Source organism: Rhinolophus sinicus, chromosome 14, assembly GCF_057876585.1.
Source record: "Rhinolophus sinicus isolate RSI-liver-muscle chromosome 14, RSI-T2T, whole genome shotgun sequence".
Taxonomy (NCBI): domain Eukaryota; kingdom Metazoa; phylum Chordata; class Mammalia; order Chiroptera; family Rhinolophidae; genus Rhinolophus; species Rhinolophus sinicus.
Genome location: NC_142514.1, coordinates 55,102,626 through 55,115,337, shown reverse-complemented (window position 1 = coordinate 55,115,337; position 12,712 = coordinate 55,102,626). Strand labels below are relative to the sequence as shown.

Below are 12,712 nucleotides of genomic sequence, written 5' to 3'. Positions count from 1 at the left end.
AAATCATTTTTCTGAGAGTCCACTTCCAAACAAGCTGTAACATAGGCTGATGCTCTTTCCTGAAACTCTTTCTCCTCCATCCCCACACTCTCTGCCCCGATTCAGGCCCTCATTTCTCTAGAGCTCTTTTAACAGCTTCCAACTTTACTTTCCCGATCTTAACTAATCTTCCCCTTCCCTGCACACTGCAGCTAGGGTGATTTTTTCTAGTGGGAAAATCTGATCCTATCACTTTCACGCTTACACCTTCCCACGGGTCCGTGACGCCCAGATCATAAAACCCACTCTTCTTAGTTGAGCTTTCAAAGGCCTTTTGGGTTGGGGCCCTGTCCATCTCTCTAGCCACATCTCTCTCTACGCTCTCTGTTCTCCAGGTGGACTGAGAAGCCTTCCGGTCAGTGAACACATGGTCTCTCAGCCTGTGCACATGCAGTTTTAGTTCCCAATGTGAGGCACCATCTGCTCTTCATTCCCTGCAGGATTCCTACCTTGTTGCGTCGCAACACCTACACATCCGTCGAGACTTCAGCCCTCCCCTGTGAGGCCCTCCCGGGTCCGTGAGAGTAAGCTGCCTCTGTGGTCCCTTCTAACATCTTCCGTGCACACAGCACAATGACAGTGCTGACATACTTGATCGTAATCTCTTTTTGGGTAGGTGTGTAGATAGAGATGTTTCTTCCCCAGGAGGAGGTTAGATTCTTGAATGTAAGGATCATATCTTGCCCTATCAGTAGTTCCAGTGCCTGTCACAGAGCCTGAGACATACCAGGTATTCACAAAAGATAGGTTTGTTGGAATAAAATCTGTCTGGGAGGAAGGGCCGTTTTCTAAGTTAGTTTTTGCTGCTGTTGACAAAATGCTGTTTGCTCCTCACCAGACGGTGTCGCCCTAGCTCTACATTTTCAGTACGGTTTTTGGCTTTTCAGCTTTGCTCTAACATATTAATCGGGTTGTTATGGGAAGATGATAATTTAGGCACTGTTTACAGAATAAAACTGATTTAACCTTCAGTTTTTCTGTGAACATTTTTTTTTTCAAATGTAGCGTTCCATCTGAAATTGCCAAAATAAAAAGGAAGACTTCAAATTTAAAAAATGATTAGAGCGAAATAAAAATTCAAGCTAGGACATCAAGTTAAGAACACAGGAAAAATGTGAAGCACAACATCAACACCTCAGAATGGTAATGGCACAATCATAGCTATAGCTGCACAACTGTTTCTGTCTCATAAAGCAACACACAAGTTGTGTTTGGTATTTGAGCAAAAGCATTCAAAGGAAAAATAGGGCCCAGAATGAAATGGGCTTTGTTTGCAGGGTGTCTTTAACTTGGAAGAGCTTAAGATCCTGCACAAAGAACTTTTAACGACAGACCCAAGAACATGACACGTGTAACACATTTACAAACCGAGAATGAGGGGAAATGGAGAAGGAAACAGAAAAGCAAACACAAGGAGATGATAAATGACCCTTGAAGGTATGAAGACACACAGTGAAGAACATTTTAAAAATAAGATAGAAAGTGGCCAGGTGCACATTACCGAATACTTGCAGCTCAGAGCAGTAAAGGAGATGGAGAGTGTGGGAATCAGATGATCCGAGTTACAGACTGTAAAATGCACTGGCTGTGTGACCTAGTGCTATATACGAGATCTGACCTCTCAGATGGTTCATATTTTCAAACATAAAATCCAGCCTGTCTGCAAATGGTGTTGTGAGGGTCTAGTAACATAATGCATGTAAACACACTCCATGTTCTTTAAAATGCTATATTAACATGAAATAGCCTTAAGGGAGAAAAGTGAAGGTAACATTTATTGAGCATCTACCCTGTGCCAGGTAAGTGATGGGCACGTCCCATAAAAACACCTATTTCTTCCAGTGGGCAAGACTTTCTACCAGACAATAGCTTGCAACCACAGCCCGCTCCTTCCTGCATCCCCTCTCTTTCTTGGCCCTCTCACCATGATCCAATAAATACCTCTCAGATGTGGAAATTATAGCTATTACTGTCCATCCCTAAACGCTGAAGGATCTTCATGAAGGGTGAGCTTTATTGAAACTGGTAGTTTTGAGCTTCAGCTGCCTGTGGTAGTAGGGTGTTAGAATTAGTGCTTCTAAGGCAGCTCTGGATGTGTTCGCTAACACATACTGGTGGAAGCTTTCTTTTGAAGGAAAAAGATGTAAAATAATTCGTCATCAGATCAAGATCACATATACCTCCAAGACCCTTTTTTAGGTGGATAGATGAGATTTTTTTTTTTTTTTTTTTTTTTTAATTCGAAGGTTTCTTTATTACAGGGTGAAACCAGTTTTGGAAAATGATACTTTGGGACAGTAGGAATCACTTGCCCTGGGTGTGATCTCAATAAATGTTTACCAAATAAATTAAGGTTAGTCACTATGCCTGGGAACATCAACAATCTATGTTCCTAAGGTTATTGATATCAATACATGCACAGAATGGTAAGTTATCTAGTAGCTTGTGACTTCCATTCCAGAAATAATTGGATTTGAACAGGCAAACTATGTTTTCTTGCATGTGCATACTTTTGGATGCATTGGAGTCAAGAGTGTCATTATTCTTGTGAACTTTACATGGGCTGGGTGAAAAATAAGTAGCAAAAAATAAAATGGCAAAAGAGAGAAAGAAAACTACAAGATTTTATTCAGTTTAAGGTATAGAAAGCAAACCCTAGGGCAGTATATGTCTGAATTTGATCCTAACATTCTCTCCTTTTATTTGTCCTTGGCTTTCACACAGATTATAATTGAGGTATTTGCTGCTAAGAGAAACCAAACTGTGCAGGAAATTAAACTTTTCATCCTACAAAATTTGCAGACGTTTGGATCCGTATCACAGGAACACTATCAAAATATTAGCAATCTATGCAATGGATTATAACTTCCATAGGTTTTCTTGTGCACTTTGGCAAAACTTCATTATTTCCATGGCTGTTGAACTGAGACTGTTGCCAGTCACTAAAAAAGGCAGGTCTAATATTATGTAAATTGCCGATGAGTAGCTCTATTCCTCAGCAAGTTTACCAGAGCTGCTATTTGATGTTTTGTACACAGTGGAATTAATGTTATTCCAGGAGGTAATGATAATGAACTAAAATTCACATCCACAAGGGAGACTGGACAGCAGGGCCGTCTTGCACTTTGGTCTTTATCTGTAATCAGATGTTTTATCACCACAAATCCTGTCTGTCAACTTCCCTCAAATAAGCTGGATTTATTCGTACAAGTTGTTACTCCTTGTTCCGGTAATGAACTCCACTTCTGTTGGTTGCTCAAAGAACCACAGAAAGCAGAGCAGAGGACCTGTCATTAGAGAGCAGACTACATAGGCGGTGGGAATTGGATATGGCTTTTAACTCCACACCATTGATGGTAATTTTTGGTTGCTTGCCTGATTTGCCTGGAGCAACTAAAAACATCACCTTAGGCCAATTCAGGCTAATTGGCAGCCTATGCAATGGTGCCAAATTTGAGAAATGATCGACAACTGGATATATATACTCAGAAGTGTGACCTTCCGGTTCATAGTCATTAGCACTCAGTCACTCAGGGCTGGCCTGCCCCAAAGACATTAGTGGAGGCTAGCCATCTGATAAGACCAAAGAGCGCTGGGTAGGAGCAGCAGCTCGTTCTCACCCAGGTGTGCACGATTCTTGTCGATGCATCACTGACAGCATGGGCAAAGCTGGATGGCTTAGGGCCCATTTATGACCTTGTCTGACACCCATTTGTGGGCAGGGGCGGTTCAGGCGAGACGCCATCTGGCCTAACTTGGCCAGCCCTTTCATCATGTGCTGCCTCTCCATGATGATGGATTTCTCTGAATAGCTGAGTTTGTCGAGCATTAGCTAAGTAAGTGAAAAACGATGTATAAGCCCTGATGTTGCTCATCACATTTCTTCTCAATCTAGAAAATCGTGAAGACTGTCTATAATTTTAGGGAACACACATGATTATAAAATCGCTTATTATAATATCTGTGTATTATACCCATCATCTTTACAATCTGACCATATCTCAAACTCTGTTCTTTCTACAGTTATTCTTCTAAAACATTTTTGTGTGTGTGCTTCTAGTGCTCTGTTGTTTAATCAAACTTATATCAAAGCTAAAATCCCTATGACCGTGCAGTTGGAGCTTCCATAGCAGGCTGATGTCAGCTGTGCTATGAACTAAAAGGTTGTACCTTAGTTGGTGAAAAACAATATTGTACAGGAAATAAGACTTTTCCCCGTCTGGGAAAAATATCCAAGGAATTAAAGGATTCACGAGAGTCTCCTGATGATCACCCCCAGTTTCTATCTTTGCTGAACTTCCTAAAATCTCTGCTACTACTTCCAAAGGATGTCCTTCTCTTCAGACTTGATGTCATGCCGGTGGCCTGCGGGGTCTCTGCTCCCGCTCCCCATACAAGAACGCAGGATATGGTGAGGCCAAAAAGGAACACCCATGGAGCCATAGGTAGGGGAGTCATACCACTACGGTCTCACTGGAGGCTGGGTTCACTGGACATGCGACCTGCTGTCCGTTTTCTCTGCAACCCACCGACAACTCTCCTCCACTGTCCTCGGCTCTCTTCCGTAGCCGCACCAGTTATACCAGCGACCAATCAGCACAACCGACCACAGCCGACGGCCAATCAGCCACAGCCGACGGCCATCCACTACCTGAGCCAGCACCCTTCCACGTGAGGCCGAGAGCCTGTAAACTACTCTCTGGGGCTCTGTCCCCACACTTAACCTGGAGAAGTTTCATTTACCCTTTGGGGAAAATCTATTCTCTACCTACAGGGGCTGGAATTGCCAGAGTATCCAGTGGCCTTCCCAAGTTTGTTATTCAGATGCAACAGGAACACCCAGGAGCTCCAGTAGGACGTTGTAGGGCGGCCTCCAGCCTTTCAGATCCTACAGAGCAATCTCATGTGGAGGGAGTCACGCTAATGAAGCCTTGTTTGGATCTTCCCACCAGTGTAGTTGTCCATACTTTTCTTGATCTTCAGTTGCCCAGTAGATATCTGCTGGCCCACATGGACACACACGCATGCATGAACTTCTCACCCACTTTTCTTGGAAGGACAAGCCTTCCTTTGCAGAAACAGGAGAGTTCTAATCTGCAGTCATAAACTAGAAACCGGCAGGCAAAATTCTAACCACAGATAATTTTTGTGTGCCCTGCATACTCTTCTAAAAATTAGGAAATTTCACCTAACACACTTGTTTTTCTTAGCATCTTTGGAAAAATAAGATGTGACAATTCTAGAAGGCAGCAAACAGCTGAGCCCAGGAGCTCAGCTCTGTAGGCAGGCCATGTGATCTCGTCTGCCACAGGCATGTCACTCACTCCGTAGTGTCTCATTTTTTTCTTCCTCTGGGATTTTAACTCCTGGTTTAAGACCATAAGAAGGCAGAAAAAAAAAAAAATCCAGATCAGACATCTCTGTCACAGTGGAGTTGGCAGAACTCATTCTTATTTACAGCATTGTTAAGTTCTTTATTTTCACCCTTTTCAAATTGTGATTCTTGGTCTGTCAGGAATAAAAAAATAAAACATGTTCTTTCCTAAACCATATATTCTCTAGTGGCTGACTTGACAGAAATTTTCAAATTGCCACATATAAGGATTGGGTCAAGCACCTAATGTATAGCTTCAACCTTCTTCCAGCAGGGAGGTGACGGGATATCCTTACTCCAGGGCTGGTCTAGGTTCAGAGGGGATTTGTTACAGTCTCTATACTTATGACACCCTATAATCACAGTGTTCAAGTTTCCTAGAAGAAGCCTTATAATCCTTTTAGTTCAATATAACTCAGTATGAGGATCTCCTCTAGAACACTGGACATTTCTTCAGATAAAGAACTCCAGCATCAAACATTGCCCATTGTGGGGACAGAGCCAGGAGTGCAGTTTCCAGGCTCTCGGCCTCATGTGGAAAGGTGCTGGCTCGGGTAGTAGATGGCCATCAACTGTGATTGGATGGCCATCAGCTGTAACCAGTTAGCCATTAGCCACTAATATAACTGCCATGGCTACGTTAGCAGCCGATGGTGGCTGAGTAGCAAGCGCGGATTGCAGTTAGCAGATCAGATTGCAGCTAACAAATGGGGTTGGTTGGTTGGCAGCGAAGCAGATGGCAGGTTGCAGATCGTGTGGATCCTATTTCCTGTGTCTCCAACCCAGCCGCCAGTGAGACTATAGTGGTATGACTCCCCTATCTATTGCTCTGTGAGTGTTCCTTTTTGGCCTTACCATGTCCTGCGTTCTTATGCGGGGAGTGGGAGCTGAGACCCCGCGTGACATGCTGCATGACATCTATTCCGTTTTTGGACATGTCCTCTATAACATGGATGTAAAGTGTGCCCTTTCTCATCGAGTTGTTGCAATAGGATTTCTAATTGAGAAATTAGAAATTTCTCAATTAGAAATTTGGTTCTGGAAAGTTCTTTTACTGAGCCCCAAATCATTTTATAACTTCTTCTCCTAATGATCTCCCATGAAACTTCTCAGTCTCCTCTCTTCTGCATAAAATCCTTTCAAATATTTGATGACACTGATGCTTTCTATAGTCTTATCAAAGTTAGTTTAGACATCACCAGTTATTTCAATGGTTTCTTCTATGAAATGATTTCCAGAGTGTTCACCATTTTAATAGACTTACACCTAATATTGCATCATTGCAAAGAGGAAGATGCTGGTGGTGAGGATTTCATTGGAGAGAGCTGAAAATGTATTCCTTTCTCTCTGTTTCCACATCTGCCTGTCACGGATGAGAGGAAACACTTTCCCCCTTACCTTAAACTAAATGAAGAGGCCTTCAGAACTCAACTCTGAGAACTTGGGTCTTGCCTCTGAATTTGGAGAATGCAGTGACTGATACGTACCTGAGCTATAACTTTATCATGTGGTCACATTGCTCCAGATGTGATCGAATCAATGCACTTAATCTGATCACAGAAGAACTTGTACATCTAAGAATGTAAACGAGTATCACACTGATGTTTTTAGTTGCCGTGTCACAAACTGGCCTTATATTGAGTTTCTAAGCAAACTTCCAGGTCTTTTTCATGTGATTCAGTCAGTTATCTTGATATTTTATACAGGCAAATGATTTCTTTTTGAGGCTAAATCAGAATCAACTTGCTACAGAGGCAGCATCCCTAAATATGGGTTTAGAATGCTTTGATTTGTGTCTCACTTTGTCACCTTAGTTGGACAACCTAGTAATCTCTCTGAGCCTCAATTTTCTCATCTGTACCGTGAGAATAACACCTCTCCCCACCCCAAAATGCAAGAATTTATTGAGATAATGTGTGTGGGTGGTTAGCACATTGGAAGCACTAGTTCCATAAATACTCTGCCTTCTTGATGATACCCTCAATTTGTGGTTTTGCTCGACCCCAGCTACCCTGCAGGGGACAGTATAACACAGGAGCTGAGAGCCATTGTTGAGGTGGTATCACCACCTACAAGCATGTGACTTTGGACAAATCTCAATTCCCTGCTTCTTAGCACCTTTCTCTATAAAAAGGGGGAAATACTAATATTTAAGTATAAGATGAGACATGACATTTAAAACATTTAGCACAGAGCCTGACATACTACATGTATCCAGTAATTTATTTTTATTTGTATTGTCATCATTGCTGCTCTGACTATAGTAGAGTTTCATCTTTGCTTTGATGACAAGGCCTATAACTTTTCTCCAGAAATCTGGACAAAAGGTCTCTTTGAAACACCCTTAACCTCTGCTTATTTTGGGGACGACTAAAACACCTTTGCTTTGGTCAGTCTGAATTTCCAGCAACGGGAGGTAGAGGGTGGAATAGGCAAAGAATGTCATTTTGACTCTTTCATTCATTTTGACCCACATTTCCTACAAAATCCTCTTGCCAATTCCTGTGAGATATAGCCTCCCCAAAATTCTAGGTGTCCTGTTCATGTCCCCCAGTGTGACAAGTCTACTTTGATTCTATCACTTTCATTTCTTCTATCAGCTCCTCCTTTTATCGAATTGACTAAAGAGCAGTTGCTTCCCTCATGGGTTCCTGTGAATTCATTCCCTCCCTGCTGGTCCCCCTACTGAGACATTTTTTGCCATCCTCCCTGGTGTCATCTATGTTGTGCTGCTTCCCAATACCTCTCTGGACTCTAGGGGACAACCTGGGTTATTAGTGTAGGGACTAAGTTGCAAAGAGATGAGAAAAAGAAAATTTAGGCTTGTCGGCCAAAATTTGAGATTTGGGATATAATAATGTTTAACAACATTTTTGTAACCCGAAGTTCCTTATACACTTAAAAAAATCATCATAAATATAATGTTTTTAAAAAACACTGTGTTTTTATTCAGGAATGATAAATAATGTCTTCCTATGAGACAGCCAAATGTACCACAATGCAACAACCCATTATAAAGTAAAAAAGAAAACTTATTTTATTTATTGTGAGCCATCTTGCCCTCTGCAAACATACTATTTCTCCTAGAGTTGTGGAAATCCTGAGAATGCTTTGCAAACCTCTATTATTACCTTAATAACCCTTAAGGAATTGGCAACCCCAGATTAGGAGTTGCTGGGTATAGTTGAAGATGATGACTTAAAACTCTAAATAATTTATTCTGTTTTTATTTGTCCTTTTAATGTTATGATGTTTATCTTAATTACTCATATGTTGTAACTAAGTTCTCACTTGTTCAGAGATGAATTCGCTGCTTTTCGAGGAGGAGGCGTGGTAGAAAAAGCAAGAACTCTAAAATCAGAAAGATGTGGTTCTTCTACTCATAAGCTGCTTGACCTTCATTAAGCTAGTAAACCTCTTTGAGGTTTGATTTCATCATCTATAGAAAGGTCAATAGCACCTCCCTTCTGAGGTTGGTGAGAGGATGGGAGATGACGTATGTAAAGGGGAGACCGTGACTGGCACAATGTAGGTAGTTAATAAAGTGTAGATGAGCAAGTTACCATTTTCTGAATGCTTACTATATACCAGGCCATCTTCATCTTCTGATGAGAAAACTTGAGGGTTGGAGACTGTTGGTAGCTTTCCCAAGTCGCATAGCTACTATCTGGCTGTATTAGTCATTACAGGCCAGCTTTGCTGTGATAACCAGTAACCCCCGTATCTCAGTGGCTTTAAACAGCAAAGGTTTGCTTCTTGTTTGTGTTCACGTCCATCACGGGTTTGTGGGGGGCTCTGGTCCATGCTGTCCTCACTTGGGAGGACAGATTGAGGAGAGCGTCACCATCTGGAATGTTGCCGATTGCTGGGGCCAGGGAAAAAAAGATGGAGAATCCTGCATTAGCTTTTAAAAGATTCTACCCAGACTTGACTTGCATCATTTTCCACTTGTATTTCATTGGCCAGAACAAGTCCCATGGCCTAACTTCAAGGCAATGGAAGCATACAAGCCTCTCCTATAACCCAAAGTATAGATGAACCCGATACTGGTGAATAGTAACACCTCCCACAGTAATAGAATTCCCTTTCAAACCCAGGTCTCTGGTTTACATATGGGCAAAAGAGGGGAACCAGAACGTCTCACCCCTTATTAGACCAGTGCTTTATAACATAGCCTCATTGGTATACCTGAAGAAAATTCTCACAATTTAAGTATCACATATGTGTAACTATTCAAATCAAAGTGCAAAGTCATGATGCCAAGCAAAATGAAGGGGATTTGTGGGTTTCCTACTTTTTATGGATAATTGAAACTAAGTCCCTTCCATTTAAGATTTTTGCCTCTTTCTTCCTCACTAATTTGCCTTTTAAGTCAATAAAGCTGTATTTTTCCCCTTGACTTCTTTCCGCCGATTACTAAACACTTCTCCATACCATGGCACACTCCAGGGTGAACAGCTTTCCTTTTTTCCCCTTTGGCTTACAGCTAAGGAAATAGCCTTAGTTGCTGTGTGTGACTATGAACACACTAGAAGGACGAGGCCAGGAAATGTTGTGCTTCTATTTCTAATGCTGTGGAATGTTGGCTCATCTCCTGCGTCCCCACCTGACTGACCCTTTACCTCGTGGATAAAAGTTCACTAGGGTGACAGCCCCACACTGGTGCAGACAAGAAACGCTGTAGTCATGATTCCTCCTCAACCGAAATGTGGAATCTGATGTGACCTTTATAAGATGGTTTAAAACTGTCCATATCTCAAGGAAACACCGCATTTTCTTTTCCAAATACACTTGTAGAGGGCAGGAACTCCTGGTTTTGCTGTTTTAATCTGCCTAGTACCTACTGATTTATTTTCACTGCTCTGGGTTTTCCTATAGTTGATCAGCAGATAATCTCTCCAACTCCCACTCCACCCAAAATGGTATTTTCCTTTTGGTATGTTCTTTGCTGCTTGGTCCACTCCCATTTCTTTTATTGTAATAGGAAAGTCTCATTAATTCTGAATCTCTGATGACTCCAACAATGACAAAACTTTTCTTTTTAACCTTTGTGCTCTTAGGGAGAAAGTGTTGGCAGAGAAATTATTAGTGAAAGCATACTCATGTTCTTTTAGGGGTGCTTATTTACATGAAACTAATAGGTTAATTATAAAAATCTTTAACCAACATCCATTTATCAAGGACCTTATCCGATACCACTTCTTTAATCTAGTTGGAGTGACCACATGAATTTGTGAATAATAAAGCTATATTTTTATTTAAAAATAGATACTACAGTTCAGATGGTTTGTTTTATGAATTTGACTCTCACTACCTCCTATATAAACAATCCTAGTCTTCTGCTCAGCCGTGTATCTACTGCAACCTGACATTAAAAAATGCAGTGCTTTTTGTCTGTACGATCGAATCCAAGGGCTCACAGTTTCCCCTTGTCCTTCCAGCTGTAGTGAGGGAGCACAGTAATCCAATCAGCAGTTCAGATGCCAGAACTCTTGAAGATCAGGGCTGTTCTGCTTCCATGGAAGAGCCAGTGCCAATGTCATTTAAACCAAATGAAGCTGTAAAACTTTTTAGAGGTGGTTGCTCTTCAGGGCTAAAGGGTGTGGAATATTCTATTTACTCTGTCAGAAAACAGATGTGTGGCAATCAGTGAAATTTCTGCTCTTTGGTTTCTTTTCACCAGCCACATTATTGAGTCACTGCACATGGGGAAATTTGGGAGGAGAACAGTTGGTACAACCGAGAACAACTTTCCCTGAGATCCGTGACCTTACAGTTATTATGCTCTCCATGTGTGGTCATGCTTCCTTAGCTCTCGGAGGTGGGGAGGAAGAGAGTGAAATATTTAAAAGTATGGGTTCTGAAATCGCGGAGAATGGGACTTGAATCTCAGCTGTGCCATTTAGCAGCTGGTGTTTAACTTAGCTGAGCCTCAGCTGCTTCATCGATGGTATTTACTGACAGAGGTCACTAGAACACCCACCTTACAGTTGTGAGGATTCAGTGAGTGAAGCACTTTGCATGGTGCCTGGTACATAGTAAAGTCAATGAATAGTGTTTGACATCAGGCCAAATGGAGCCTATGTGGGGTTTTGAATACTCCAATATTTCTCATGGTGTACAGTAGGGTCAGCCACTTGTAGCTACTTAGGAAACATTGCATCAAGTAAACAAACCTAGTCTCCCATTATCTCAGGTCATTGTGATGGCTCTGCTCGGTTCCTCTCCCAAATTCAATACCTGTGGTTTAGAAAGCATTTTTGCCTAATGGTGGACAATCATAGACAGGGTGAGCTTGTTAAAATTTAACAAATTTACTCATATGTGGGGGGGGGGCCAGAGCCAGAGAAATAATTGTTTATGGTTCTTATGTCACCTTCTTCACATTCTCTCCTCCCACCAGAGTGTTCAGGTAAATGTGGATTACATTCCTTGTATCATTTATTCAATAAACACTTATTAAATACTTCCTAAATTCATGATGATTGGATTGGCACTGAAGGAGAAAGCAGAAACTTAGCCTGTGGTTGGAGGAGCTAAGACTGGCATGCAAACATCACAGTAGACGAATATGCAGCATATATACAGACAATGCACATTAGAAGAGGAGGTGACCTCACAGCAGTGGTGCGGCACACCTGAGTTCTGTTTAGATTCCATTTCCTCATGAAGCTATCATCTTCCACCTCTTCTCCTTGTTCTCTTTCCTTTTTCTGTTCCAAACCACAGTCTTCATTAATGTTTGGGCTATAGAAACCAGGGTCTATAGACACCAGCTGAGTCTACTGTCAGCTTGAGAGGCTTAAATGCGGGTGGCTTGGCTGGAGGAAGACATGCTTCTCCCCACCAAGCCCTACTTAACTGGCCAACATCTACACATCTTTTAAGGCTCATCTTAAGCACTGTCTCTTCTGTGAGTCCTTGCCTGACTTCCCTGGATGAACTTTTTAGGATAGGGATGGGGAGTGTAATATAATTATTTGAAAACATAAAAACGCGAATATCCTTTACTGTCTTTGCAGAATTCTTAGTGGTTATGCCTCCCTGACAGCCTCTATGCTTCTCTCTTCTCATTCTCTTCTCCTCCATCGTGGCCAGTCTTTTCCCTCTCCTGGTGTAGAACCTCTGGAAGAGGATGGTGAGGGATAATCAGGGTATCCAGGCTAGAGGAAATAATAATGTCATTAGTGAGAAGTGACGTTCAGCATCACAAAAGATGGCTGGAAATGGTGGGGATGGGAGTAGGATAGGAACGTTGGTCAGAAGGCACCTCTCTGTTGTGCCTTATGCGTACTTCCA

The 12,712-nt window shown here is 41.9% G+C and overlaps 1 protein-coding gene across 1 annotated transcript in view; it reads left to right on the top strand.

Moving 5' to 3' along the window:
* The window catches only part of CRYZ (crystallin zeta), a 40,749-nt gene extending 39,739 nt beyond the window's left edge, over nt 1-1,010 (top strand). The window contains exon 9 of the mRNA XM_019743766.3: nt 375-1,010. Coding sequence (XP_019599325.1) covers nt 375-383 — 9 coding nt within the window. The 3' untranslated portion in view covers nt 384-1,010. The remainder of the gene's footprint in view (nt 1-374) is intronic.
* Nucleotides 1,011-12,712: the final 11,702 nt, after the last annotated feature.